Source organism: Pteropus alecto, unplaced genomic scaffold, assembly GCF_000325575.1.
Source record: "Pteropus alecto unplaced genomic scaffold, ASM32557v1 scaffold3, whole genome shotgun sequence".
Lineage (NCBI taxonomy): Eukaryota > Metazoa > Chordata > Mammalia > Chiroptera > Pteropodidae > Pteropus > Pteropus alecto.
The window spans coordinates 63,936,398-63,962,247 of NW_006442484.1; the positions used below are offsets into that span (position 1 = coordinate 63,936,398).

Genomic DNA, 25,850 nt, shown 5'->3' on the forward strand with positions numbered 1-25,850 from the left:
TTCTGTTTCATTGGTGGTAATTGGTCAGCTCAGATTTTCTGTTTCTTCTTGACTCAGTCTTGGGAGATTGTATGTTTCTAAGAATGTGTCCATTTCTTCCAGATTGTCCAATTTGTTGGTATATAATTGCTTGTAGTATTTTCTTATGATCCTTTGTATTTCTGTGGAGTCCATTGTTATTTCTCCTCTTTCATTTCTGATTTTATTTATTTGAGTCCTCTCTCTTTTTTCTTTGATGAGTCCGGTTAAGGGTCTGTCATTTTGTTTATTCTTTCAAAGAACCAGCTCTTGGTTTCATTAATCTTTTGTATTGTTTTTCTAGACTCTGTTTCATTTATTTCCACTCTGATCTTTATTATTTCCTTCCTTCTATTTACTTTGGGCTTTGTTTGCTGTTCTTTTTCTGCTTCTTTTAAGTTTAAGATTAGATTATTTGAGCTTTTTCTTGTTTCTTGAGGCAGGCCTGTATTGCTCTGCATTTCTCTCTTAGGACTGCTTTCACTGTGTCCCATAGATTTTGAGTCATTGTGTTTTCATTTTCATTTATCTCTAGGTATCTTTTGATTTCTTCCTTGATGTCATTGATTACCCATTCATTGCTTAGTAGCATGTTATTTAGCCTCCATGTGTTTGTGTATTTTCCAGTTTTTTTTCTGTAGTTGATTTCTGGTTTCATACCATTGTAATCAGAGAAGACGATTGATATGATTTCAGTCTTTTTAAATTTATTGAGACTTGTTTTGTGTCCAAACCTGTGGTCTGTTCTGGAAAGTGTTCCATGTGCACTTGAGAAGAATGTATATTTTGCTGCTTTGGAGTAAAATTCTCTAAAAAGATCTATTAAATCCATCTAAGACCGACTTCTATTTATATTCATTTTTTATAAATACTTGATAATTCCAGTTCAAAATATTGCCTTTTTAGAGTTGGCCATTTCCTCTATCTTTACATTCTAATTAAGCTCACAAACTAAAAAGCAGTTAAACTCTTAATATGTACTCATTGGCATTTCCAGTTATCTATTGAGTTATTTTAATTTAAACACCTCTTACTTTGGCAGTTTCATCATCTTGGCTATATTTGTAAGATGTGACATTTTATCTGAAGTGGAACAATAACGAGCCCATGTTAAACATTAATCTAGCCATGATAAGGAGCCATGTTAAACCAAATGGCTAGCAGCAGGAAGAAGAAAGGATCTTGTTTTAAAGCCTACATACTCTAGTGAGTGAGTGAGTGAGTGAGTGAGTAAATCTAGATACTCTACAGGTGGCATCCCCTTCCCCTAAAAAGAAGGAAAAAATACAGTAATAAACCCATCATTTCAACCCATATGGTCTCTTTCATATCTATTAAAACAGCACTCGATCCCAGCATTTTAAAAAAGTGTTATTTCTTTTGCTTGTCTTGAGTCCTCTTTGAACAAGGGCTGAGAATCAGTCTCACACTGCAGTGGAGGTGAGTGTGCTTCAGAACTCCTGGAGGCAGGGGTTGATAGGCAGGTAGGGAGGACTCCCATCGTACCTGAGGAGCTTGGACTTTGTCCTGTGTGCAGCTGGGATTGTGAACATTGTGAGTAGGGTAGTGGCCCGATGAAAGCCTTCTTTGTGTGGCAGTCTGTATGCTGTCTGTGTGAATCTGGAAACTGAGAAGCATTTTGCACACATTAGCCAGATGGTGCAGCTCATGCCTGTCCTTCCCCACCTAAAATTCCACTCTCCAGCAAAAGCTACTTAGAAGCTATTTACTTTCTGAAGTGACACATTTCTTGTTTAGAAAAAAAAGTCAGCCCACTGCTAGTGTTAATTTTACTTAAACACACTCTTTGAGGCTGAAGCAAATCTGACTGGTTTTCAATGTGAAAATAAAATATAAAAACTATTCTTGGAGTTATTTCTAAACAGAACTTGTTTCTAACCCTAATGTAACAGAAACGTATACATAAATTGGATTCATCAAATGAATCTTCAGCTAAAACTGTTCTGGAATGATGTTAATATCACGCATAGGGATGCTGCGTTTTCTAGGATTTGACATTTTCAGCAATTAGGAATTACTGTATTTGGTAAATGGAAATACCACTACTAAAACCAGAATGCAAATGTCATTTGCTTCCAAAGACTATCAATATACTAGAGCGATGAGAAAATAATAATAAAAGCGAGATATTTCGTGGCAAATTTTGGGGGTAAAGTTAAGATGGTAATCCACGAGTTATCTCGGGGTAAACGCTGCAGCCGCAAGCACTGCCAGTGAGTATTCTCCGGGCAAATGGGAAATGGGTTAAACACTGGTAAGGTGGTGAGAAATAGCATTCTGAAAGATATTTAAAGGGAAAATAGGAGACCTGGTGGAATTGGATAGGAATGAAAAACAACCCGTGTTCTTTCCGTAGTGTTCCCTGATGGCAAGTTTATCCTTGATCAGAATTATACAGGTGAGGTGAGTGAGGCTCCCCGCACCCCTGGCAATCTGTAGGAAAGCTATTACCTACTTTTGTCTGGGCATGGTTTATTTGCCAGTAAAAGAAAAAAGCATTCTGGTAACTTAGCCTTAGTCTAATAGAAGTTTATAATAATCAAACAAAGTATTCATATTAATTTTGACTTCCAAATAGATTTCAACTGAATGATGATGATTTACAATTTATTAAGCTCTTATTAAGTACTTTAAACTGAGATAGGCATATTACATAGATTATTTTTTTTAATTCTTTTAATCCATGATTGCCAAAATACAAAAAGATAAAGTGACATTTCCTTTGAATTCCAATTATCAGACATAACCACTGTTAATGTTTGATTTATATACCTCTAGGCTCATTTTTTAGCATTAGATGTATAAGTATATGCACACCAATACATATTTTTAAGAACATTGGATCAATATTATACATATCATTTAGTAATATATTTTTCAATTAATATATCCTGCATATCTTTTCCTGTCAACTACATAAAGATCTCTCTTATCCTTTTTAACATTGCATAGTATTACATTGTATGTACCATAATTTATTTAACTCATTTCATATGGTAGACTTTTAGGTTCTTTTTAGTTTGGGGCCATTATAAACAGTCATTCAGTAGATATCCTTGACATTTTTGAACACTTGCTCTATTATTTCCTTAGAATAAACTCCTAGAAGCAGAATGTTGGTTTAAAGCTCACCAACTTTGCTAGTTGTACTTTAAAAAGATAGTTTCAATTTATACAGCATTATTAGCATTTGAAAGTACTCATTTCCCCCAAACCATTTTCTCTGCCTGTCTTTAGACATTACTTTTCATTTTTGCAACAATCTTATAAAGTAGATATTGGTATGTTCCTCTTAGAGATTAGAAAGCAAAACGAAACCCTGAGACGTCAGGAAGAAACTTGCCCAAGATCACAGAGCTGGTCAATGATGGTGCTAGGGTTTGAACTAGCCATTTATGGCTTTGAAACTGGTTGTTGGTCTACCTCTCAGAGCTAGGAAAGTCATTTTTATCTAACGAAGTGTGCATTAGGCTCATATACATTTGCTAAGCTCACTGTCTCCTATCTAGCCATTGACATTTTATTTTACGATCCCCCAGTATCACTGGACTAAGCAAACAGGGCCATCTGTTCAGTCTCTAAGGCTGTTCCTTTGGGCGTTGTCCATAGTTTTAGCACACGTAGGAAAGCTATTGATAATCTTGGATGGTGAGGTCATTAGATTCTATCAGGTGAAAAACTCACCAGGCATCTGGTCCTCACCTGGAGAAGAGCAAGGGAGAGCCTTCTTCCACATGCTATTTAAACAGTTTTTCTACATGGCCTCTGTTTAGCACAGGGACTTAGGTTTCCTTATCAGTTAGGTTTTTCAGTGTGAAGTTGGAACCGTGGGACTGAATATAGCTGAGGAAAGAAGAGCTAGTAGGGAGAAGAAAATAGGAGAAGAGAACAGTTGTGATATAAAGAAATACAGCCAGCATGGCAGTGGGCTTCAGCTTTGTAAATGATTACTCTCATCCCCCAGGAGAACCAGAGAAAACATCCATTCAAGAATCGGGAGCATTTTTGCCTCAGGTACAGAAAAATGATCTGATTTGGTATTGCATTGTATGCCTAGTATCTGTGGAGAACACTGACTTCTTTAAAAATATTTATTAAGAATTTTTAGTGACAATAATAGGATTTTGAGAGTGCTATTCTCCTGAAGTAGATTGCATTAGTGAACTTTGGAACGTAGGAAAATTCCAAAGTGGCACTCTTTTTTCAGCTGAGTGATTACATGACAGATAAGTAAGCAGTGGCACTTTGACCTATTCTGGCTTTTTCTTAGCCTGAAACTACTTCTTCATAAGGAGGGGCAATAGCAGGTCTCCTTTTGTACTGGTTTGGAGAGGTATGACTTGTACAACCTCAGGTTACTGAGGAAACGTGTGATCCATCTTCTCTCTCTTTTTCAACTTATCTTTATCCTGCAAAGCTAAGACACATGTAAGGAGACTGCAATTTTCATTAAGACTAAATAAAAACTGAAATAGCTTTTTGTCTTAAGCACATTACTAGAACAGAGGAAAAATTTGATATTAATGGGAAATGTCAACTGTGATGTGTTTATTGAGTGACTCACCTGCCAAAGGGATGTTTAAAGAAATCCGAAAGAAAAAATGATACATGGATGGGACCTTGCGAAAATAGCAGTATCTAGAGTCTTTAACAATCCCTGCTTTCTTTTCCAGCACATACCAGAAGAGAGATACAGGATGCAGAGCAAGCCCTTAGGAATCTGCCTGATAATTGATTGCATCGGCAATGACACAGGTTGGTGTGGATGCTGCAGATTAACTGATGCCCCCACAGTAAGATCACGGCACAGGAAAGCTGTATTCATCAGATCGACGCTAGCTTCTGTAAAAAACCAATGCCAAAACCCATGGTTTCAAACAATGAAGGAGATTTTCTCACTCGTGTTACTCATGTCTGGTGTGGCTTGGGCTACGGGGAACTTTATTCCGTGTGGTCCTTCAGTGGCTTTGATGTAGGATAGCACAAATTTCCCCAATTTGGGGTGGGGTGGGGTTCAAGCCCTGCACAGTGAGAGAGAGATTGAGAGAGAGAGGAAGGGAGAGAGAGAGAGACTGTACGAAGGAAAGAATTCAAGGGCATGCCAGAGTTAGAAAGAAAAGAAAAGTTTATTAGAGAAGGGATAATACGCCATAGACAGAATGTGGTCTCCTTGCAGAGACAAAGAGGGAGAGAGCCTAAAGGGACAGAGAGACAGAAAAGACAATGAGAGGGACAGAGACAAAGACACCAAGTGTCTGGGGAATTCAGTTTATATATCATTCTTTAGATTCTATGAATTATAGCTTAAAGACTTTGTTTATCTATTTTTCTTTGATGGTATGGGCATACAGAGTGAAAATAAGTGTATGTAGCATAAAAGGCATGCTAGCCTTTGGTCCAAAAGTTCCCCAAAAGTTTGCCTGTAGGGAATGAATAATTGTATTTGTTTTGTGTAAGACAAGACTTAAAGACTCTGTTTTCCTGCTTATAGACTGTTTTCCTGTTTTCCCTTTACTATGGGTAAATGGTTTGTTAGTAATCGCAGCGGGAATCTTCCTGTTCTACAGGTTTCCTGCCATCTTGCAGAAACACATTGCAGGCTTCGAATATACCTTGATTTAACATTTAGTTCTCTTGCCCCCTCTCTACATTAGTTTCATTATCAGAAGCCTTGGAGTTTTCCACCAGATCTTCTGTATCTGGCTGATAGAGGAAGGAAGTGTGTGGAGGATCCCACAAAAGATTTTAGGAACCAAAGTGGTATGCATCATTTCCACCAACGTTCTTTTGGTCAGAACTCAGTCATGTGGCCCAGTCTAACTGCAGCAGACAAGGATTTAGTCTAGCTGTGTGTCAGAAGGAAACCGAAGGGGGATTTAGGGAACATAGAGCATTGCGTCAGGCACAAAGGTGTAATTTGTGAAAGTTGGTGAGCTTTAGTTTCGTCTTTCCATGCTGGATGCTATGGCAAGCAGGAGTCCTGGGACCCAGAGGGAGGTTTAAAATGGAAGTTTTTCTGGCTTTGATATTATCAGATACTCCATCATTTCACTCAGATAGACATGGAGGACATTAAAAATATGATATGTATGTTCGCTTAGAGTCAATGTGTCACTTAGTTCTGCCACTGTACTTTGGTTGTTGGCCTGAGTCTGTGTTACTTGTGTGTCACCATTGTTTGGATCTGAATTGATTCTTTTACCTGTTGTTGCTGGATGTCTGACTCAAACAGAACTAATCAAAAAAGAATGAGAAGAATCTAGATAAGTGAAATAACATGTTTAATTACCTATCTCTACTTTGAAAGGATTGATTATTATATTTCCAGTTTCCAGCTTCCCAACATTCTCTTAGAATGAGTTAGAACTATCTTTTTGGCTCACTTGTAATGTTAATGTGGTGAGATTTATGGGAAGCGAATCCGAAACAAAGTCAAATTGGTAAATATTAGGCTGGATGTCCCAGGATTTCAGATATGATCTCACTTTCCCATGTCTTATTTTTAGATGCAAGAAATGCTGTTTCCTCAGCAATAGATAAGTGTTCCTTCTTTTATAGACATCAGTACCTATGTAAGAATGAGGACATATTTTCTCAATGAGTAACTTCCTGCTTTAAGAGACTTTGTAATCATCTTCTACTTTTGGTTGTAACCAGTTCTGTTTCATTCATTAGCAGTTCCCAAGTGTACATAGTGCAGGATGTGTATGAAGAGAATTATAAAGATAAAGCCATGATCTGCTGTGAATTTGTGACTACAATCCAGTGTCTGTGTTCGCTTCCCCTGCTGGGTTATGGGCTTCTTGCAGGCAGGGGCTGAATGGGTGTTTGAACTTTTCTATATTTCAGGATGGTCAGAGTTGGGCCCTGGATTATGACTACATGGGTGTGAATCATGGCTCTGCCATGCCCTAGTTTGTGACCTTTGGCAATTTTCCTAGCGCGTGTCTCATTTTCTCGTCTATAAAATGGGTTAATAAAAGGACCCTCTTCATAGGGAGGTTGGGAGGAATGAGTTCATATTTGTAAAGGGCTTACAGCAGTGCCTGGCACAGTGTAAACACATACTAAATACCAACTTGCATTGTTTTTCCAGTTTGTTTAATTTTAGTTGCAAACCACTAAACTAGAGCTTGCATGGCTTTGTGCTTGGTACAAGGTGTCTGATCCCAGACAAGTGAGGGACTAGGGAACTGGGGACCTGAGGCCTGTGCTAGGCTCAGCTGAGCAGAGCAGGTCAGTGCAGGCTGGAGCTAAGTGGAATGGAGGGGACGATATGAAAGGGGGTAACTTCTCAGGAAAGACCCAAGTGGAAAGCTGGGCAGACCACTCCTACCAGTCGTCAGTATGAATGCGCTTGGCAGAGAAAGAGAATCTTAGTACAAAAGCCGGGGCAAGGGAGGGTGGGAAGTAGCAAGACCTGATAGAAGAGAAAGATGGAAAGGAGGGTAGAATTGGAGGTAAAGCCTGAGACACCTGTGTTTTTGGCGTGAGGTAAGAGCAGGTATTGGCCTCAGGTGCATATGTATGTCTGCTTCCATGACTCGAGCCCTTCCTGCCTCTGAGAACAAAAGGAAATCTGGGCTTGAGGCCACTTATACACTTGGGCTCAGGTGGCCAATTGACAGGTAAGAAACAAGACAGCTCAGTTTAGTCCTGCTGTGTTGCAGCTTTTATCAGATGACTGGTCCGGAATCCATTATATGCCCAGCTGAGACTGAGAGCAGCAAGAGAGTGTTAATTAATATGAAGTGGAAGGCACGGTCTCCTCACGCACTCTCTCTCTCTAGACATCCAGCTCTTCATTTTCCCAACTCCCCTCCTGGTGATTTTTCACCGAGAACTCCAGGCCTGGAATCCTGCTGTGGTTGATAGTGGCTTTTAATTAAGTACATCACTTTTCATTTCTATCTGAGCAGCATGAGGACCTTCGTCTAGAGCGCTTTCGTGCGGTTTCCTTTGTCTCTTGCCTGGTTAACTTCGTCATTTGGTTGACGTTGAACATTTAGGAGGAGTTTAGAAGTCTGGTAATAAACATTACTGCCAACTGAAAGAAGGGCTCTGGAAGAAACTAACAGTAATATGATAAGACTAACTTGGGGGTAGTAGTAACCAGAGTGTAAAATTTATTAAAAATCTGCTATGTGCCAGGTACTTCGCTAATTCCTTTGCATAGATTCTCAATCTTCATAAATAATACTGAAAGATAGGTACTATTATCCCCGTTTTCAAGGCGAGCAAGCAGAGCTTGAACTCCCTTCCTAAATTCTCTAGTAACTACTAGAGCTGTGATGTGAAAACTTGACTCCAACTTTGCTGTAATGTAAGTTCTATGAGAGTGGGGAGCTTGTCCATCTCTTTTACTGTGTCTCCAGTACCTTGACAGTGCCTGGCACATAGGAGCCCAAAAAATATCTGGGGAGGATGGTGAATGAATGAAGGAATAAGCTCTTCTAGTCTCAGTGTGTTTCTAAAACCATTCCTTTGTATCTGTAGAGGTTAACAGATATACCAATATACCTTATACCAATCTTCTGTCCTCAAAAAATCAGACTCTTATCCGAAGATATGCAAGTCTCCCAGACATTTATAAATTTGTTCTTCCTTTATCCCATAAATCTTTGTTGCGCGCCTGCCATGTGCAAACACAATGCTTAGCCCTGTGCGAAGCAAATATGGAGGCAGCGAGGTGGAGTCTGATCTCAGAGCCACGTTGTGAACAAAGAGAAGGTGATTTTTATGATGGCTTATTCTTGAAAAGAATCCTTATAGAAGTCAGTAACCTCTTTTTGGAGCAGACATAGAGGCTTAAGGACTTGGGGCTAATTATCAGTTTGGTAGAATTGAAAAATAAGTCCTGGTGTTACGTCCTCTGTGTCAGTGACCTCACAAAGCTAGGCCTGATTCACAGTGCCCTGACAACTTTTGATCTTATTAGAAATGGAGAAGTGAATACCTCACATTACTGATAGATGAGCTCTGGGCCTTGATCTAAAGCTCTGGCTGGTTTGTAGGCCCTTGACTAAAAGATGATGTTTGCAGATTTGAAGAGGAAGTGTTTCTTCCTCTCCTTTTTCTCTCTGGGTTTTTCTGCAAAGCTTGAAGGTTTTTCTGTGCTTTTTAACCAGGCTGACTTCAATTTTTCTAGCAGACACTGCACATTTCCCTTGTAAATCTTGAATAAGCAAACTTCCTCTTCTAAAAGAGCAATAGGAGTTGTGAAAGCCAGAAATAGTTCATGAAGATGCTTTGCAGGTGGTGCTGACCCTTTACTAACAGCCCCTAACTACCACGTAGAGGAAAACCCCCATCGGTTCAGTAAGTTGGTTTCCAAACAATAGTTAAAGTGTACAAAAATAGAGCTGGGTCTGGAGCGGAGTTCTTGGTGTGAGTAGAATGAGATGTCTACAGTTCATAGAAGTTTTATTTTCTACAGTCAGCACCCATGTTTTTCTTCCCCTATTTGCAGGAAAGGACAAGGCAGTTACTGTGCTACGTGGGAAACAGAGTCTGATTGCTTTCGGCCCATTTTAGTTTAGGATATGGAGACCTCTTTCTGGGTTCTAAGGAGGTAGATTCCATGAGAGAGATGCACTACATGCTCTGTGGTTTGTGATTTGAAATGGCTGCTTTTGTTTTCTTTACATTATTATATTTATAAGCATTCAAAGTTTGCAAAGTGTCCTGACAGAAACCTCACTGGATCCTTACAGCCACCTTTTGAAGAACATAGTATAGGCATTAGTATTAATTCCATTTTATAGATGAATGAACAAGGCTATAACTTGTTCAAAGTCACACCGTTACCACCCCCTTGATCCTGTAAATTAGACTGGGCTATATCTGTGTTCTTGTTGGCCCAAGATAGTTGCAATTGCCAGCTAACATCAGCTGCCACGCCACCTCACTATCTGATAGAGGAAAGCTGTGATATTAATGGGAAACGTCGCCTGTGATGACTTCAGGCTGTGTCTCTGGAGTGACTGTGTTGCCAGACGCTGAGGCCTGTCCAGATCTGATACTCTTATTGACCTGTTCTTGGCATTGGGGACCTCTATGGTTTTTGTCTTCACCTCCAGCTTTAGCCTTTTTTGTATTTTATTAGGTAAGGACTTCCTGCCCCAGACCTCAGATTTCCATCCCCTTTTTAGCCTCTCTGCTGGTGTAAGTTACTTCTCTTTCAGGACCAGGCAAAGTTCAGACCCAGCAAATAGAGTGAAGAGCCAGGACTTAAACTCAGATCTCGTGATTCCAAGACTGGTTCTTCTTTTACTCTGTACCATACGGCTGCCTGTTCGCTGCTGCGTGACCGCTGCTGCGTGACAGCTGCTGCTCCAGCAGGAACCTACAGGGAGCCCAGATAAAGGGAATAGATGGACGGCACAGGATAGCATTTGTCCCTGCATATCAGCATGTAAAGACAGGCTGTGGCTTTCTTTCAAGGACTTTGATAAGGGAGAAAATCTATCAGTGAAGAGAGGGTTCGGAGGGAGGTGAACCATTCTGAGATAAATAGCAAGCTTGGAGGCTAGTGTTTCCCTGTTTGCTTCTGCCCCCTAGAGGAGAGAATACTCCATGATTGGATACATGTGAGTTCTGAAAGGAAGCATTTGAAATAAAATAGTGATGGGACTGGGCTCCTAGTCCAGGTTATCTCATTTTACAGTCCAGGTTTCAACCTGACCTCAGTACTGGGTACTGAAGCCTTGCCAATACTCTCAGAGGTGGTGGCCGGCGGGGGAGGGGGGCGCAGAAATACTAGGCCTTTTTTGCTATACTGAGATCCTGTGGGAATAAGTAATTTAACAGGGTATCAGCCACCTGTGTGTCATTTCCTGGACAATACTTTCTTATCATAGAGTTTTAAGGAGATTGGCCTCTTATTTATCTCTTCATTATGGTGTGATATACAGTTCATTTTTTCAACCACAAGTAATGTGGGCCAGACAGAGGAGAAAAGTAACCAGCTTGACTACAGTTATGGTCATTGTCATTTCTTTCTCCTGACAGGAGGAGTCAAAAGACTTATCTGGTGAATTACTTATCTAATAATGTGTACAAATCACTCCAAAATTTAGTGGCTTAAAAGAACGATACTAATATATTTATATCTCGCAGTGTCTGTGGGTCGGGAATTTACAAGTTGCTTAGCTGGGCTGTTCTGGCCCAGTGTCTCTCAGGAGATAGTGGTAAGATGTCAGCTGGGGTTGTTCGACGGCTCACGTGGGATTAGAGGATCTTCTCCCGTGGCTCACTTACGTGGCTGGGAAGTTGGTGCGAGGCCTCCGTTCTTCATGTGGGCATCTCCATGGAACTGCTTGAGTGTTCTCAGGACATGGCAGCTGGCTCCCCTCAGGGTGGGCAGTTCAAAAGAGAAAGAGCCAGAAGGGAGCTGTATCCTTTTTGGGATTCAGCTTTGGAAATCGCATAGTATCCCTTCTGCTGCATTCCGTTCATTAAAAATGAGTTACCAAGTGTGGTCTTCATTCAAGGGGAGGGAATTACTCTCTATCTTTTTAAGAGAGAAGTGTCAAAGAATTCATGGACATATTTAAAAGTGCTATATCTAATAGGATGTGGACCACAGTTAAACCCAGCTCTCCTGAGTGGAAAGTTCTTCTATACCTTATGTGAATGTGTCCAGACACTGTTCACAGGCTGGGCGAATTAAATTCAGAGCACTCAGGCCAGCTCTTCTTTGCCCAGTGGCTGTTATTCCAGCTGTTTGTTTACCCAAGTCTGTGTTTCTTTTCCTACTTTTTATCTTTTTCCTATTTCCTGCCAAGAGGCCAGAAGAGAAATTGTGATTGCTTGCTTTTTCATTTTTATAGTTTGTTAGTGGTCGGTAAAGTTTGCAGGGCAAGAAGGTAGAAATTACTGGTTGAAGCTGTGAGTCTTTGAATTATTTGTGACTGTCCAGACTACAAATGGTTCCCATTTAGTGTAGAGAATTGAGTGTAGTAAATAGTTATGTGATAACTTCAGTTATGTATCTCCCCTTGGTGCTTTTCTGTGATGCCTAAACTGGTAGGAGATGGGACCCCTATGTTCCTTGATGGAAGTGACACCTGTTCTAGTTACTATTGTGTCATTCGGTTTGGGGCGAATGCAGTGGTAGACTTCTGGAAGACCATACCCCAGGGGAGGAGGAGAGGTGGGCATGTAGACATGAGACATGGAACCAAACCTAGAGAAGTTAATAGTCTAATAGTTTATGTGACAACCACAAAGAGGAGATGCTTGCTCAGCCTCTGGGCTCAAGACAGAACAGTTTTTCTACCCCCAAAAGGAACTAAAAACTGAAGGCACCCCTCAGACAAGGAGCATAAACTTAATGGGTGGCTGGAAAGAATGTGGGAGCTCTGAATGAGGAAGAAAAAGATGTCTCTCTTTGCTAATAGATAAAACAATTCAGGAGGCTGTGTTTATTTCTCCAGTGAAGGAGAAATAAAAAACTAGTCAATCCAGGATTCCTGGGAACTAGGAGAAGAACCTTTGGGGACACTGTAGGTCATCTTGGCCAAGGGTTCCCACTGCTTAGTTGGAGGTTACACTGGGAAGCAGGTCATGAGAAGAACTGGAACGTCTGGAAATGCTCACAACTTATATCTTAGGGACCTCCATATCAGTCTGCAGCAGGTGGAAGTAAGGGAACTCATGACATACACCACCCTTTCTACAGCTGTTTGGATCTGCAGATGTATCCATTCCTATGTACTTGTCTATTATTTTAAGAAAGATCTTTTTCTTTCTCTCCCCCCACCCCTCAGAGATTCTTCGGGACACCTTTGCTTCACTGGGCTATGACGTCCAGTGTTTCTCATATCAGAGTATGAACAATATAATTCAGATTCTTCGCAAAGTTGCCTGTATGCCTCAACACCAAGACTACGACAGCTTCGTGTGTGTCCTGGTGAGCCGAGGGAACTCCGAGAGCGTGTTTGGTGTGGATCAGACTCGCTCAGGTTTCCCTTTGGATCACATCAGGAGGATGTTCATGGGAGATGCATGCCCTTCTCTCTTAGGAAAGCCAAAGCTATTTTTTATTCAGAACTATGTGGTGTTAGAGAGCCACCTGGAAGACTGTAGTACCCTGGAGGTAGATGGGCCAGCAGTGAAGAATGTGGAATCCAAGCCAAGGCAACTTGGACCCTGCCTGGTTCATCGAGAAGCTGACTTCCTCTGGAGCCTGTGCAAAGCAGATGTGTCTCTGCTGGAGCGACCCTCCAGCTTACCATCCCAGTATCTCAAGTGCCTCTCCCAGAAACTAGGGCAAGGAAGGTGAGCTACCCAGGCCGTGGCCATCCCTGAACCACTTGTTTATTTTCCTACTACTGATGTGGAGATCACCACTGCCATGTTTGATGCCCTTCTTGGCAGGGAGGAATGGAGATTTTTCATTCCCTGTCGGGGTTGCCTTAGGAGTATGATACAGACCCAGCACAGTGTACAAACGCTTTGTGCTTTAGGAGGTCACTTATTAGTCAGCTTATAATTTGGATATTTTTCTTCAAAATAAAGAAAATTTTAATTGCTTTTTTTCTTATTACAAAAGCAATACATACTCCTTATTAAAAAAAAACAACAACCATGAAATACAGATGCTAAAAGCAGTTATAATCCTACTTATTAGAACCAACTTCTGTTAACCAAATCTTAGTGTATTGCCTTTCAGACCTTTTTTGGTTTCCTACACAATCATATATTAATATATTTTAAGCCAAAATGGAATCATCATCTGCTATTACTTTATAACCTGCTTTTAGTGGTGTAACAGTATATAACATACATTTTTACATGTCAGTAGTCACATTTCTGCAGCATTGTTTTAATGTCTGCAGAATAACCCATAGTATGACTATAGCATTATTTATTGACCAATCTGCAAGTCATTGGACTGTGTTTTGCTTCCAGAAAAAGAAAGTGTTCAACATCTTTGCAGCTCAGTATTTGTGTTTATCTTTAATTGTTTTCTTGGGGAAAGTCCCAGAAGTGGAATTACTTGTCAAATGACGTGCATTTTTAAAATCTTTAATGCATCTTCTCAGATTGTCTTCTAGGACACTTATACCAGTTTTGTATGAGAGGGCCTACGTCCCCAAGTTCTTACAGACACTGCATGCTCTTTTATTTCCCCAAGTCTTGACAATTCGATAGGTGAAAAATGGTACCTGACTGTTCAAGTCTGCAAGTTTTTGTTATATAGACATTTTTCATATTTATTAGCAAGAATACTTTCCTAAGGAAAACTTTGGTCACTTGGTTTCCATTTAAGTGGAATGAAGCCACACTGTACCTCAAATGTAAGATTAATAGTCTTTTTTTTGTTGTCCATTACAATTTAGAATGATGTCTCTGAGCTACCTGTGAAATGTATTTTGTTTGTAGCTCAGGAATAAACCTCATGGCCTGTGACCCCCAGCCCCTCAGTGGGGGTTTGGTGGTGAGGGGGGAACTCCACCTTCAAAGGTGGACACCCTGTGGTCATTGAGCCAGAGTGCTGCAAGCTAGTTTGACTCACTCACGAAGCTGCTTATAGAGTATTTAGAAAGGAACAACTTCAAAGCACTTTCACATCAGTTGGCTCATTTCACCCTGATGATAATCTGTCTCCTCTTTGATATTTCATTTCTACTTTTCTCCTACTCTGCAGAAGACGCCCACTTCTGGAACTCCATATTGAACTCAACAGCAGCGTGTATGATTGGAACAGCAGAGTGTCTGCTAAGGAGAAGTACTATGTCTGGCTGCAGCACACTCTGAGAAAGAAACTCATCCTCTCTTGCACGTGAAAAGCCAACGGCCCTTTTTAGCCGTGCAGTCTATATCCCTAGCTATAGAGCACTTCTCAAGCCAGAGTGTATATGTGTGATGTGAGTGAAGTGAGGTCATGGCTTGTGCTGTCGTGACACTGTGAGGAATGCTTGACAGGAAGGAGTATTTTACTATAGCTTCTGAGGTGAAGATATTGGCCACTATTGCTGAAATAGCTTCCAAGGTCAGTGTTGGGAAGAAAATTTAAATTGTAAATTTAAAAACCGAGTACTGGTTGAATTTGGCATCTCAAGATGATGGTGCTGACCTTTTACCCCACCTGTGTCCATCTTCATTTTGATCCTTCTCCAAGGAGCTGGTATATAACTTAGAGGGGCAGGGCAGGTGCCCAGGCCTAGCTCCAAGCAAGGGGATCAGAGTACACAATTACAGCCAGGAGCCAGAGTCCTTACCATACGCTGCTGACAGAATCCAGAAATGCAGTCTTCATCGTGCTTCTAATCCAGCAAATGTTCCTTTATCAACTTTCTTGAGAAAAAGTGAGGCTTTCTCACCTCTGCACCTGCTCAACACTCAGTTCACTCACGCAAATCTGATGATGGCCAGGCACAGAAGTGACCAGAATTTATTTCTAAGAAGGAAAATACATAATCCGCTCATTTACTTATGCCCTACTTTAAAAAATTATTTATTTGCTTATATATATATATATATATTTTTTTTTAAATTGTTTTTAAGTGGAGTATGACTGTGTATATGTGTGTGTTTTGCCGTGACTACTGAACGAAAGCTGCAAAGTATGAAAGGAACAGTTTCAGACCATTTAACAATGATTATTTCTACTTTCAGAGTTATTCTACACTCTTTGTTTTAATGAGCACAGGACTCCTGAGGGAATTTAACTTTGAGTTTAACATTGCTGAGGGGTGTCAGCAGGAGTAATGTTATGTGCTCGGCTCCATGAACCTAACCCTGTGTTCAATATTATAGAGGGAAACCGAGGAGGATGTTAGTGACGTGGCAGCTTTGGCATGCCTCTCTGTCCCATCCAGACGAGGTGACAAACATTTTCCATTTATTCTGTTTCTTCTCATTAACTGAAATAACCACATTGCCTTTACTTTTGAGATAGAATCACTGCTACTTCTGTAAGTAAAATTGCCTCAAAATTCAATGTATCAGATGTATGAAATTCAATGTAAAATGTATGACATTTTCTTTGAGTTACAAAAAATTGCAAGCATAAAACAAGAACATGGTATTTATGTTACTTTTTAGTTGTATATTTTTTTATATACTCTTAAAATAAAAACTTTAAAAAATACTGTATTACATATTTGAAATTTGGTAAGAGAATAGGTCTTAAAAGTTCTCATCGCAAGAAAAAAATTCTGTATTTATGTTGTGATGTATGTAAACTAAAATATTTTGCAATATATACAATATCATTTTGCAATATACAGAATATATTTCATATATTGTTATATATTGTTATGTTGTATACCTGAAACTAATGTCATTATGTTGTATACCTGAAACTAATGTATGCCAATTATACGTCAATTAACAAACTTTAAGGAAAAAAACTTCATACGTTTAACAAATTAAATTTCTGCATATAAATTTTGATGGTATCATAACTTAATCAAATATTCATTCAGCTAAAATCACAAGTTTAATATACCGGATTTCTCTAAATGTTTTAAACACCTTGAAAAATAGACCAGCAATGATTATAATACTTATCAGCAAACTTCTTTCTTTTTTATGCTAGCATTTAAATTTTTTATTTATTTATTTTTTACTTTACAATAAAATTAAACAGTGAAGGGGATCAAAGTTTTGCTACCCTAAAATGTACCTTTTGGGAATTTTAAGCTTATTATTAAAAACAAAAGACTCAGAAAGAATCTTTGACCCATCCCCTTTATGCCTAACAGAATTTAGATAGAAAAGCCTGCTTTAGAAAGGGGACTTCAGCAAAATCACCTTTGTACATATGGATTAGCACATACATGACTAGAAGAAATCTAGCAAAGCCTATTTCCCTCTGTGTCTCATTGTGGGTGGCCCAGCAAAAATTTGTTTACCATGTGTTTCAGCATACTTCTTTACAAAAGTATTTGTGCAGTATATTTAGATATTTCTTAATTGTTTTTTTAAATATTCCTATTCTTTTCCGGATTTGCCTCTCAAATTCTCTAAGGTTAATGGTGAGAGTAGACAGTTTATGATTTAGCGCTTGAGTTGTAAGACTTAGTGTGCCTTCCAGGTGATTTACCTGAGTCCATCATTCAATTAGATGAGCTGTTTTTTGTAGTTACACTTTATCCATTGCCTCAGATCAATAATTGCTGAAATTATTGACTTTGGACCGTCAGATCTGTTTTGATATTTTTTGTGACCTAGTTTCCCCTGTGTATTCTATACAGTCTAGTTTCTAGTGTCTACTACAGTCTAGTTTCTATATATATTTAAAAATGAAAAGTAGTAATATAGTATCTTATGTTGTACATAAAATTTTGAAAATCTTTCATGTTAACGTGTCCCTTCTTATCTCTAGATAATTAAGTATTGTATCATTCAGAATGATTTAGATGCGAGTAATAGAAGACCTAACTTATAACCAAAAGACCAATTTTTTATTTGTTTGTTTACTTTCATTAAGCAGTAAGTCCAGAGGTAGGGGGGCTAGTTGCTGGTTTGGTTAATTCATTGACTCAGTGATGTCATCAGGGACTTGATGCTTTTTACCTTTCCTGTATAGTCTCAGTGTTTTGGCTTTTATTCTCAGATTTGTATTCTAATGGTCACAGGTTCAAGTATCATACCCATAGGAAAGAAGAGAAAACATCGCTTCCTTATGTCCCTTCTTAAGATCAAAGGAAAAACTTCCCAGAACCCTCTTCTTCAAATGTTCCCTTTCTTCACTTCTCATTGGCTAGAATCTCATGACATGTCCATTCTTAAACCAATCATTGGCAGAGGGAATGGAATTTCTATGGTTGGTTTATATTAGCCCAAATTCAGTACTCTGGGACCGGGGAAGGATTCGGCTCCTCTGAGGCACATGGTCTTCAAAAGCTAGAATTCTGTAAGTAATGAAGAAGGGAAATATGGAACATCCCTGTAGGGTCATCAATCATAATGTATGCCAAAAGAATGAGAACATTCATTTTATAAATGAAGAAACTGAGGCACACAGCTTTTAAGTGACTTGTTCCCAAATCTCAAAGAAAATCAGTGATAGTGCCAGATCTAGAATGTTAATAACTAGCCTTATGTTCTGGTGTTCTTTAGAAATTAGAACAAACATTGGAAATGTGTGGCAGACATTCTAGGGAATGCATAATATTCCTTTCTGCTGTTTGCGAGAGTCATTACCCTACCTTGCCAGCCCCATACCCAATGAGAGAGTTTTTATGACTGTTCTGGTGGTGCCAAGCAAACATCGTTATTATTAAAGTATCACACAGTGGAGGAGTTATTTTGGAAAGGTTAAATCAAACCTTGACAAATTGGTAGGATTTGGGCAGGTTGAGATAGAGAAGAGAATATGTTTGTTGCAGGAGAGGAAAGAACAAAGAGGGGGAATGAATGCAAGGCATGTTCTAAAAACCTTGAGTGTAACTTTTAGCTGGGGTGGAAAGAATATGAGCAGTGATGAGGGGGATGCCAGGAGATGCTGTGGTTAAATTGTGGAGAACCTTAAAGGTCTTCATCTTTTAGTCAGTTTTCACGTAAGTCATTTTGCAAGTTATTTTTCTTTAATAGTGGAATCTATGACTCTTTCTTTGGCACTTCCGTATAAAAGCATTTGATTACTTAAATACTTATTTTTCATTGAGCATAGTTTTTTAATGAAATACTTTACACATATTAAAGAGAATTATGTTTAGATAACAGTATAATGAATACTCATGTAACTTGAACCCATCTTAAATAAAGTGTTCTAACATATGTATGAAGACTCTTAAGATATTACTTTAAGTAATAGTCCTAAATATAGAAGAGGTAAATGTACTAAAATATTTCAAACCTAATAACAAGCCCCAAACTGAGAATTAGCCACATGTTCTGTAATAGAGGCATGGTTATGAAGAGATGTCCACTAGCTTTTTTTTTTTTTATTTTTATGTAACCATTATAGTTATACATACATTGAACTGTTAGCTCATTTTATAGGAATTATATCATTAATCCTCAAAACAGTTCTATGAAGTAGGTATCACTTTCCTCATTGTTTATTTTATCCTATTGTATGGTTGAGAAAAATGAGCAAAGTGATAATATACAGCTGATTAATACTCTATTGTATAGATATACCACAGACTGTTCATGCACCTATTGAGGGACATTTTAGTTGCTTCCAAGTTTTGGTGTTATGAATAAAACTGCTATAAACATTTATATGTTGATTTTTGTGTGGACGTATGTGTTTAATTCCTTTAGGTAAATGCGAAGGAAAGCAATTGCTGAATTGTATGGTAAACCTATGTTTAACTTAGGAAAAGAATGTAAAGCTATAATGTGGCTGTATTATTCTGTAGAGTTCTTGTTGCTCTGCATCCTTGATAGCATTTGGTGGTTTTGGTGGTTTGTATTTGAGCCTTTTTTAGTAGATGTGTAGTGGTATCACATTATTTTAATTATCTGTTACCTAATGACATGCAATGATGAGAATCTTTTCATATCCTTATTTGTAATATGTATATGTTTGTAGAGGTATCTGTTCAACTGTCTTGCTGATTTTTAAATTGAGTTGTTTATTTTCTTTTTGTTGAGTTTTAAGAGTTCTTCAGATATTTTGCATACAAGTTCTTTATCAGATATATGTTTTACAAATATTTTCTTCCAGTCTGTGGTTTGTCTTTTCTTCTCTTAATAATATCTTTCACAGAAGCAGAAGTTTTAATGAAGTCTAACTTATCAATATTTTTCTTCCATGGATTTTGCTTTTGGTGTTGTATCTAAGAAACCATTACCTAGGTTTTCTCCTATGTTACCTTCTAGAAGTTGTAGAGTTTTGCATTTTACATTTAAGCCTATGACCCATTTTGAGTTTATTTCTTTTTTTCACTGAACATAAAGGCTCTCCCATTTCACCCTCTGAACAATTCTGTGAAGTAGGCAATGGGAGGCAAGGCCTTATTCTTGCTGTTGCTGTTCGTTGAAAACACTATCTTTTCTCCATCAAATTGTCTTTTTTCCTTTGCCAAAGGTCACTTGATTATATTTATGAGTCTATTGCTGGCTCTCTATGTGTTCCATTGATCTTTTTGTCTGTTCTTTCAGCAGTACACTGTTTTGATCACTTACTTTATAGTAAGTCTTGATGTACCCAATGTTGGGAATGTTGAGAATATTAGCATGCCAGGAATTTTGAGTAAACTCATTTGTATCATTTGTTTTATATAGAGTATATATTATTGTAACTTTAAAAAATAAAATAAAAATTACTTATTGTAAAAAGTCTAATCTCTTTAATATATATAGACACAATGTGTTTGTTTTATTTTAAACATAAATGGCATAATATCTTAATGCTGTTCTCTCTCTTCATTCATGTGGCCGTGTCTATATCTACATGTCTGTATGATATTTAAGTCATTTGGTTTTTCACTGTTTAAATGATGATATGAGAAACATCTTTTCTTCTTTATTTGGTAAGGACTTCCTGCCTCAGACCTAGGATTCATCTCCCTTTTTAGTCTCTCTTCTGGCATAGGTCAGTCCTCTTCCAAGACTGCATTATTTCAACTGTCTTGCATCTTTAATCCCTCCCCTTGTCTTTGATCTTTCAATCCAAAACCAAGCTCTGACTCCCATCAAATAAGGCCCCTCTCTTTTAAGCCACTGTCTTGTGTAAATTTTAGGCTAGTCTATATTGCCTCCATTTCAGCCTTTCCCATTTACCAATAGTTCCTTGCTATCTGTATTTCACCTTAATCATTCTACCAAATCTATAAGATCCAAGGATGACATTGACCTTAGTTACCAAACAAGTGGGATTATTGTCCCTTTCTACCCCTCCAGGGTATTTTACTATGGAAGTTCTATCAAGGACTTCTTTGGCAAAGTCTCCTTAGTATCTTTCCCCTCCTGATCCCTAAGTGTGGATATTCCCAAGACTCACTTTTGTTCTTTCTCTTTATATTTTCTCTTGTGATAAGTTTGTAGTTTAAATTACTACTCCGATGCCACTGACAAGATGGATATTTCTAGCCCAGACACATCTCTTCAAGTTCAAATCTCACCCTGCAGCTTCCTGTCAGATGTTTCCCTTTGATTTTCCCTCGGGCACCTCAAACTAGATATACTCCAAACATGAAACAAAATGAAAAGAAACAAAAGAGCCAACTTCTATTTCAAATCTGCTCTTCTACCCATGTCTCCAGTTTTACTTAACAGCCTCTCGGAACATCGTTTTCACCCTGGGCCACCTTCTCCTGTGTTTCTACATCCAGCTACTTTCCAAATCAGATCGGTTCAGTATCTGTAATGTCTTTTCCATCTATCTCCATCAGTACACTTCCCCTGCCTTCATTACCTTTCCATTGAAATATGTACCACATCTTCTTTATCCGTTCATCCATGAATGGGCATTTCCATATCTTGGCTATTGTAAATTATTCTCCAATGAACATAGGGAGCCTCTCCATTGAACTATGACAATAGCTTTCTCCCTGGCCCCTAGCCTCTCAATCCTATGATTATTTCACAGATGGCAATCCAAAGAATCTCCCTAAATGCAGCTTTATCATCTCCCTTCTTAGAAACCTTCAAGGTTCACCAGTGCATACACAATAAGATTGTGGCTGGGGGTGGGGTGAAGGATGGAGTAGAGGAATGAGGAGGGCTGCTGTTGTAAGTCCTAGAGACCAAAGACCCAGAGAACCAGGACCTCCAATATCTGAGAGTAGGAGAAGAAAAACATCTCAATTAAAGAAGAGAGAGAGAGAATTTGCCCTTCCTCCTTTTCATTGGGCCTTCAATGGATTAGATGTTGCCCACCCACATTGGTGATAGCAAATTTTCTTTACTCAGTCTACTGATTCAAATGCTAATTTCCAAAACACTCACAGATGCACCCACAAATAATGTTTACTGGCTCTCTGGGTATCCCTTAGCTATCAAGTTGATACATAAACTTAGCTGTCACAAGGTTGTGACATGTGATTGTGACATATCCTAGATCTCCCTTTCTTTTTTCATTGAGATATAGTTGACATCATAAAATTAATCCATTTAAAGTGTACGATTTAGTGGTTTTCAGTATATTCAAAATTGTGCAACCATCACCACAATTTAGTTTCAGAACATTTTCATTTACGTAAAAAGAAACCCTATGCCTATTAGCCATCATTAGCAACCACTAAGCAGCCTCTATGCATTTGCCTCTTCCGAATATTTTATGTAAATAAATCATACAACATATGGTCTTATGTTTCTAATTTCTTACACGTAGCATAATGTTTCATCCACATTGTGGAACATATCAGTAATCCATTTTATGACTGAATAATATTCCGTTGTATAGATATACCACATTTTGTTTATCTATTGATGGAAACTTGAATTGTGACTACCTTTTTGGACATTATGAATCATGCTGCTATGACTATTCATGTATAAGTTTTTGTGCAGATATGTTTTCAATTGTCTTGAGTATACATGTAGGAATGAAATTGCTAAATCATTTAGTAACTCTATATTTAATTTTTGAGAAACTGCCAAACTGTTTCACTAAGTGGCTACACCACTTTACATTCCCACCTGCAGTCTATGAGGGTTCTAATTTCTTCACAGTCTTACCAATGCTTATTATTCTTTTTTATTATAGCTACCCTACTGGGTATAAGTAGTATTTCATCGTGATTTTGATTTGCATTTCCCTATGACTAATGATGTTGAGCATCTTTAATGTAAATATTGACCATATGTATATCTTCCTTGTAGAAACATCTATTCAAATATTTTTTCATTTTTTAATTAATTGCCTTTTTATTGTCCAGTTGTAAGTATTTTTTATATAGTCTGGATACTAGTCATTTATCAAATATAAGATTTGCAAATATTTTCTCCTGTTTTGTGGGTTGTCTTTTCACTTTCTGGATAGTGTCCTATCCAGCACAAATTTTTATATTTTGATGAAGTCCAATTGATTTATTTTTTCCCTTTTTGTTTATGCTTTTTCTTACATGTAAGAAACTATTGCCTAATGCAAGGTCATGAAGTTACACATATGTTTTCACGTAAGAGTGTTTTGAGTTTAGTTTAGTTTTTACCTTTAGGTCTCTGATACATTATGAAGTATTTTCTGCATATGGTGTGAGGTATGGATCCAGCTTCATTCTTTTGCATGTGGAAATTCAGAGCCATTTGTTGAAAAGACTATTCTTTCCCCCACTGAACTGTTGTCCTTCAGGAAAATCAGCTGACCATAAATATAAGGGTTTATTTCTGCACTTTAAGTTCTATTCCATTGATCTATCTGTCTATTTATATGCCAGTACCACACTGTCTTATTATTGTAGTTTTGTAGTAAGTTTTGAAATTGAGAAGTATTAGTCTTCTGACTTAATTTTTATTTTTCAAGATTATTTTGGCTATCTTGAGTCCCTTACATTTCTATGACTTTTAGGATCAGTTTGTCAATTTCTGTAAAAAAGGACAAATAGAATTTTGATAGTGATTGCACTGATTATATAGATCAATTTGGGGAGTATTTCCATCCTTACTAAATTCCTTTTGTACATATATTGATTCAATGACAGTCCTTGTCACTGTCACATTTTTATAGACTTTTATGGACATGACTGCTCACACACTGTCATTTTTGAAAAATTATTAAATCAAAAGCTAAACAGCTATCTCTCTATTTTTTGTCTTAGAAAAAACTATCCTCTAAATGAACTACCTTTCTTCCTCTATCTTTTGATCCTTTTAAAATTAACATTAAAAATATTTTACCCTAGTTAATCTAATGCTAGTTTGTTGAATTCTTTTAGGAAATATCACCATTTTGTGAAACTTTGAGGTTTTGTTACCCCCAAATTACCTAGTTTCTTGCCCCAAACGCACTTAGATAAGAAAGTAAGATGAAAGGCCTTCAGGGTTCACAGTGTGGGGAAAGGTGAATTTAAAGATCAGCTTACTAATTATACATTTGGGTTCATTCTAAGGAAACAGTTATAAATTTGTGAAAAGATTTATCTGTAAGAATTTTCAATATAACATTGTTACAGTAGCAAAAAATTGAAAACAAATTAAATGTCTGATAAATAGAAATTGGTTAAACAGAGATGGTACATCCATAGAAGGGAATATCTAGCCACTAAATATCATTTTTCGAAGACTAATGATATATAAAATATGCATGTATTATTAAGTGAAAAAAGCAAACTGTATAGCAAAATTCAACTTTTGGAAAATAATACACACAGAGAAAAGTAAGGGTATACACTGAAATTTTGACAGTAGTTATGTATTATAAATGACTGCATTTCTCTATTTTCCAACTTTTCTACATTAAATATTGGAAGTTCTCTCCTTTTTTTTAGCCACTTTTGTAATAAGAAGAGATATATTAAAATAGATAGGTCTATAGTGTAGTGCAGGAGTACCCAACCCCTGGGCTGCAGAGCAGTACCAGTCTGTGGCCTGTTAGGAACCGGGCCACGCAGCAGGAAGTGAGCGGTGGGTGAGCTAGTGAAGCTTCATTTGTATTTGCAGCTGCTCCCTAGCACTAGCATCACTGCCTCACTCCATCTAAGATCATCAGGCATTAGATTCTCATAGGAGCACAGGTCCCTGGTGCTACAAAGGTTGGGGACCACTGGCATAGTGAATACAAAATGAGTTACACTTCATTTGTCTAGCTACAGTCTCCTGACAGTTTACTATTTGGAGATCTCAAGGGTCAACTTGAGCTCAAGCAGTTACTTCGTCATGTTGAATTTCAGTATTTGGTGATCTCTGCTGGGAGGCTTACCAGAAAAGGTCTTTCCCTTCAGAATTTAGTTTCACCATACTCCCGTATACCCAGAATAAAACTGTTTCTGGGAAGGTCTGGAGTATGTGGATAAAGATGCAGAGTGAGAGAGGAAAGGAAGCTGGGGGTGGGTGGTAATCAAAAGAAGCTGCTACCTCCAGGGGTGGAGCAGAAGTTTCAGGGCACAGAATACTTCTCCAGCTAGTACACCTACCTCCCCTATCCCTTGAGTCCATTCTGTAATTCAGAAGTCTTTACTCTTATAAAGTCTCCCTTTATAGACTTTGACCAGAGCCTGGCTGTTAAGGAACTTGAACCAGAGCCTGGCTGTTAAGGAAAGCCAACTACTGCCACCACCATCCCCTCCCAAGTTGGAAACAATCTAGTATTTCTCCTTTGTCACCAGGGCAGTAGTCAACTCCCACCACTATAAGGGGCTATAAAGATTTTGATTGGCTCTTCATGTGGGTGCAGTCAGGAAAAAGGCTATAACAAATGTTTATTTTTTTTTTTACTGCCATCAACTCACCATAATCATGCCCTCAGTAATTGTGTTCTAAGTGTGAGGAAGTATAAAATTCTGAATACAAATAACACAGCACACAATCTCACCTCTGTAACTTGGCTCAAGTGTTTCCCTTGAGTACTAGGAGTACTAGATTAAAAGTTTAAGTTTATTTCAGGTGTCTTATTCTACCTCTACCTTCCAAGCTTAGCTCAAATACCTCCTCCTTCAAAGTATCCCCTTGCTCTGTGGGTCTCCTATGGCACTTAGACGGAGGCGCATTGCAACATCACCCTGCCCATTACATTATGTCATAGGAGTTACAGGCAGCAGTAGCCTTGGGATCAAGAGAATGGGAAAGGAACTCTATTATTAGTTGAGCTCCTTTCTTGCAAATACCTCAAATGGGCTTACCTCAGCTCCCCTTCTTCTTGTTCTTGTTCTTGTTCTCGTTCTTCTTCTTCTTCTTCTTCTTCTTCTTTCTTCTTCTTCTTCTTCTTCTTCTTCTTCTTCTTCTTCTTCTTCTTCTTCTTCTTC

The 25,850-nt window shown here is 38.3% G+C and overlaps 1 protein-coding gene across 25 annotated transcripts in view; it reads left to right on the forward strand.

The window, feature by feature from the left end:
- Positions 1-16,142, forward strand: part of CFLAR (CASP8 and FADD like apoptosis regulator) — a 37,393-nt gene extending 21,251 nt beyond the window's left edge. For 22 of the 25 annotated variants that reach the window (XM_015596663.2, XM_025039351.1, XM_006921347.3 and 19 more), the window contains 4 exons: positions 4,004-4,053; positions 4,713-4,794; positions 12,810-13,320; positions 14,693-16,092. In XM_015596663.2, coding sequence (XP_015452149.1) covers positions 4,004-4,053; positions 4,713-4,794; positions 12,810-13,320; positions 14,693-14,831 — 782 coding nt within the window. In that variant the 3' untranslated portion in view covers positions 14,832-16,092. Of the gene's footprint in view, positions 1-4,003; positions 4,054-4,712; positions 4,795-12,809; positions 13,321-14,692 lie in introns of all 25 variants that reach the window. The other 3 variants (XM_015596673.2, XM_006921350.3, XM_025039360.1) reach the window with 3 other exon arrangements.
- Positions 16,143-25,850: the final 9,708 nt, after the last annotated feature.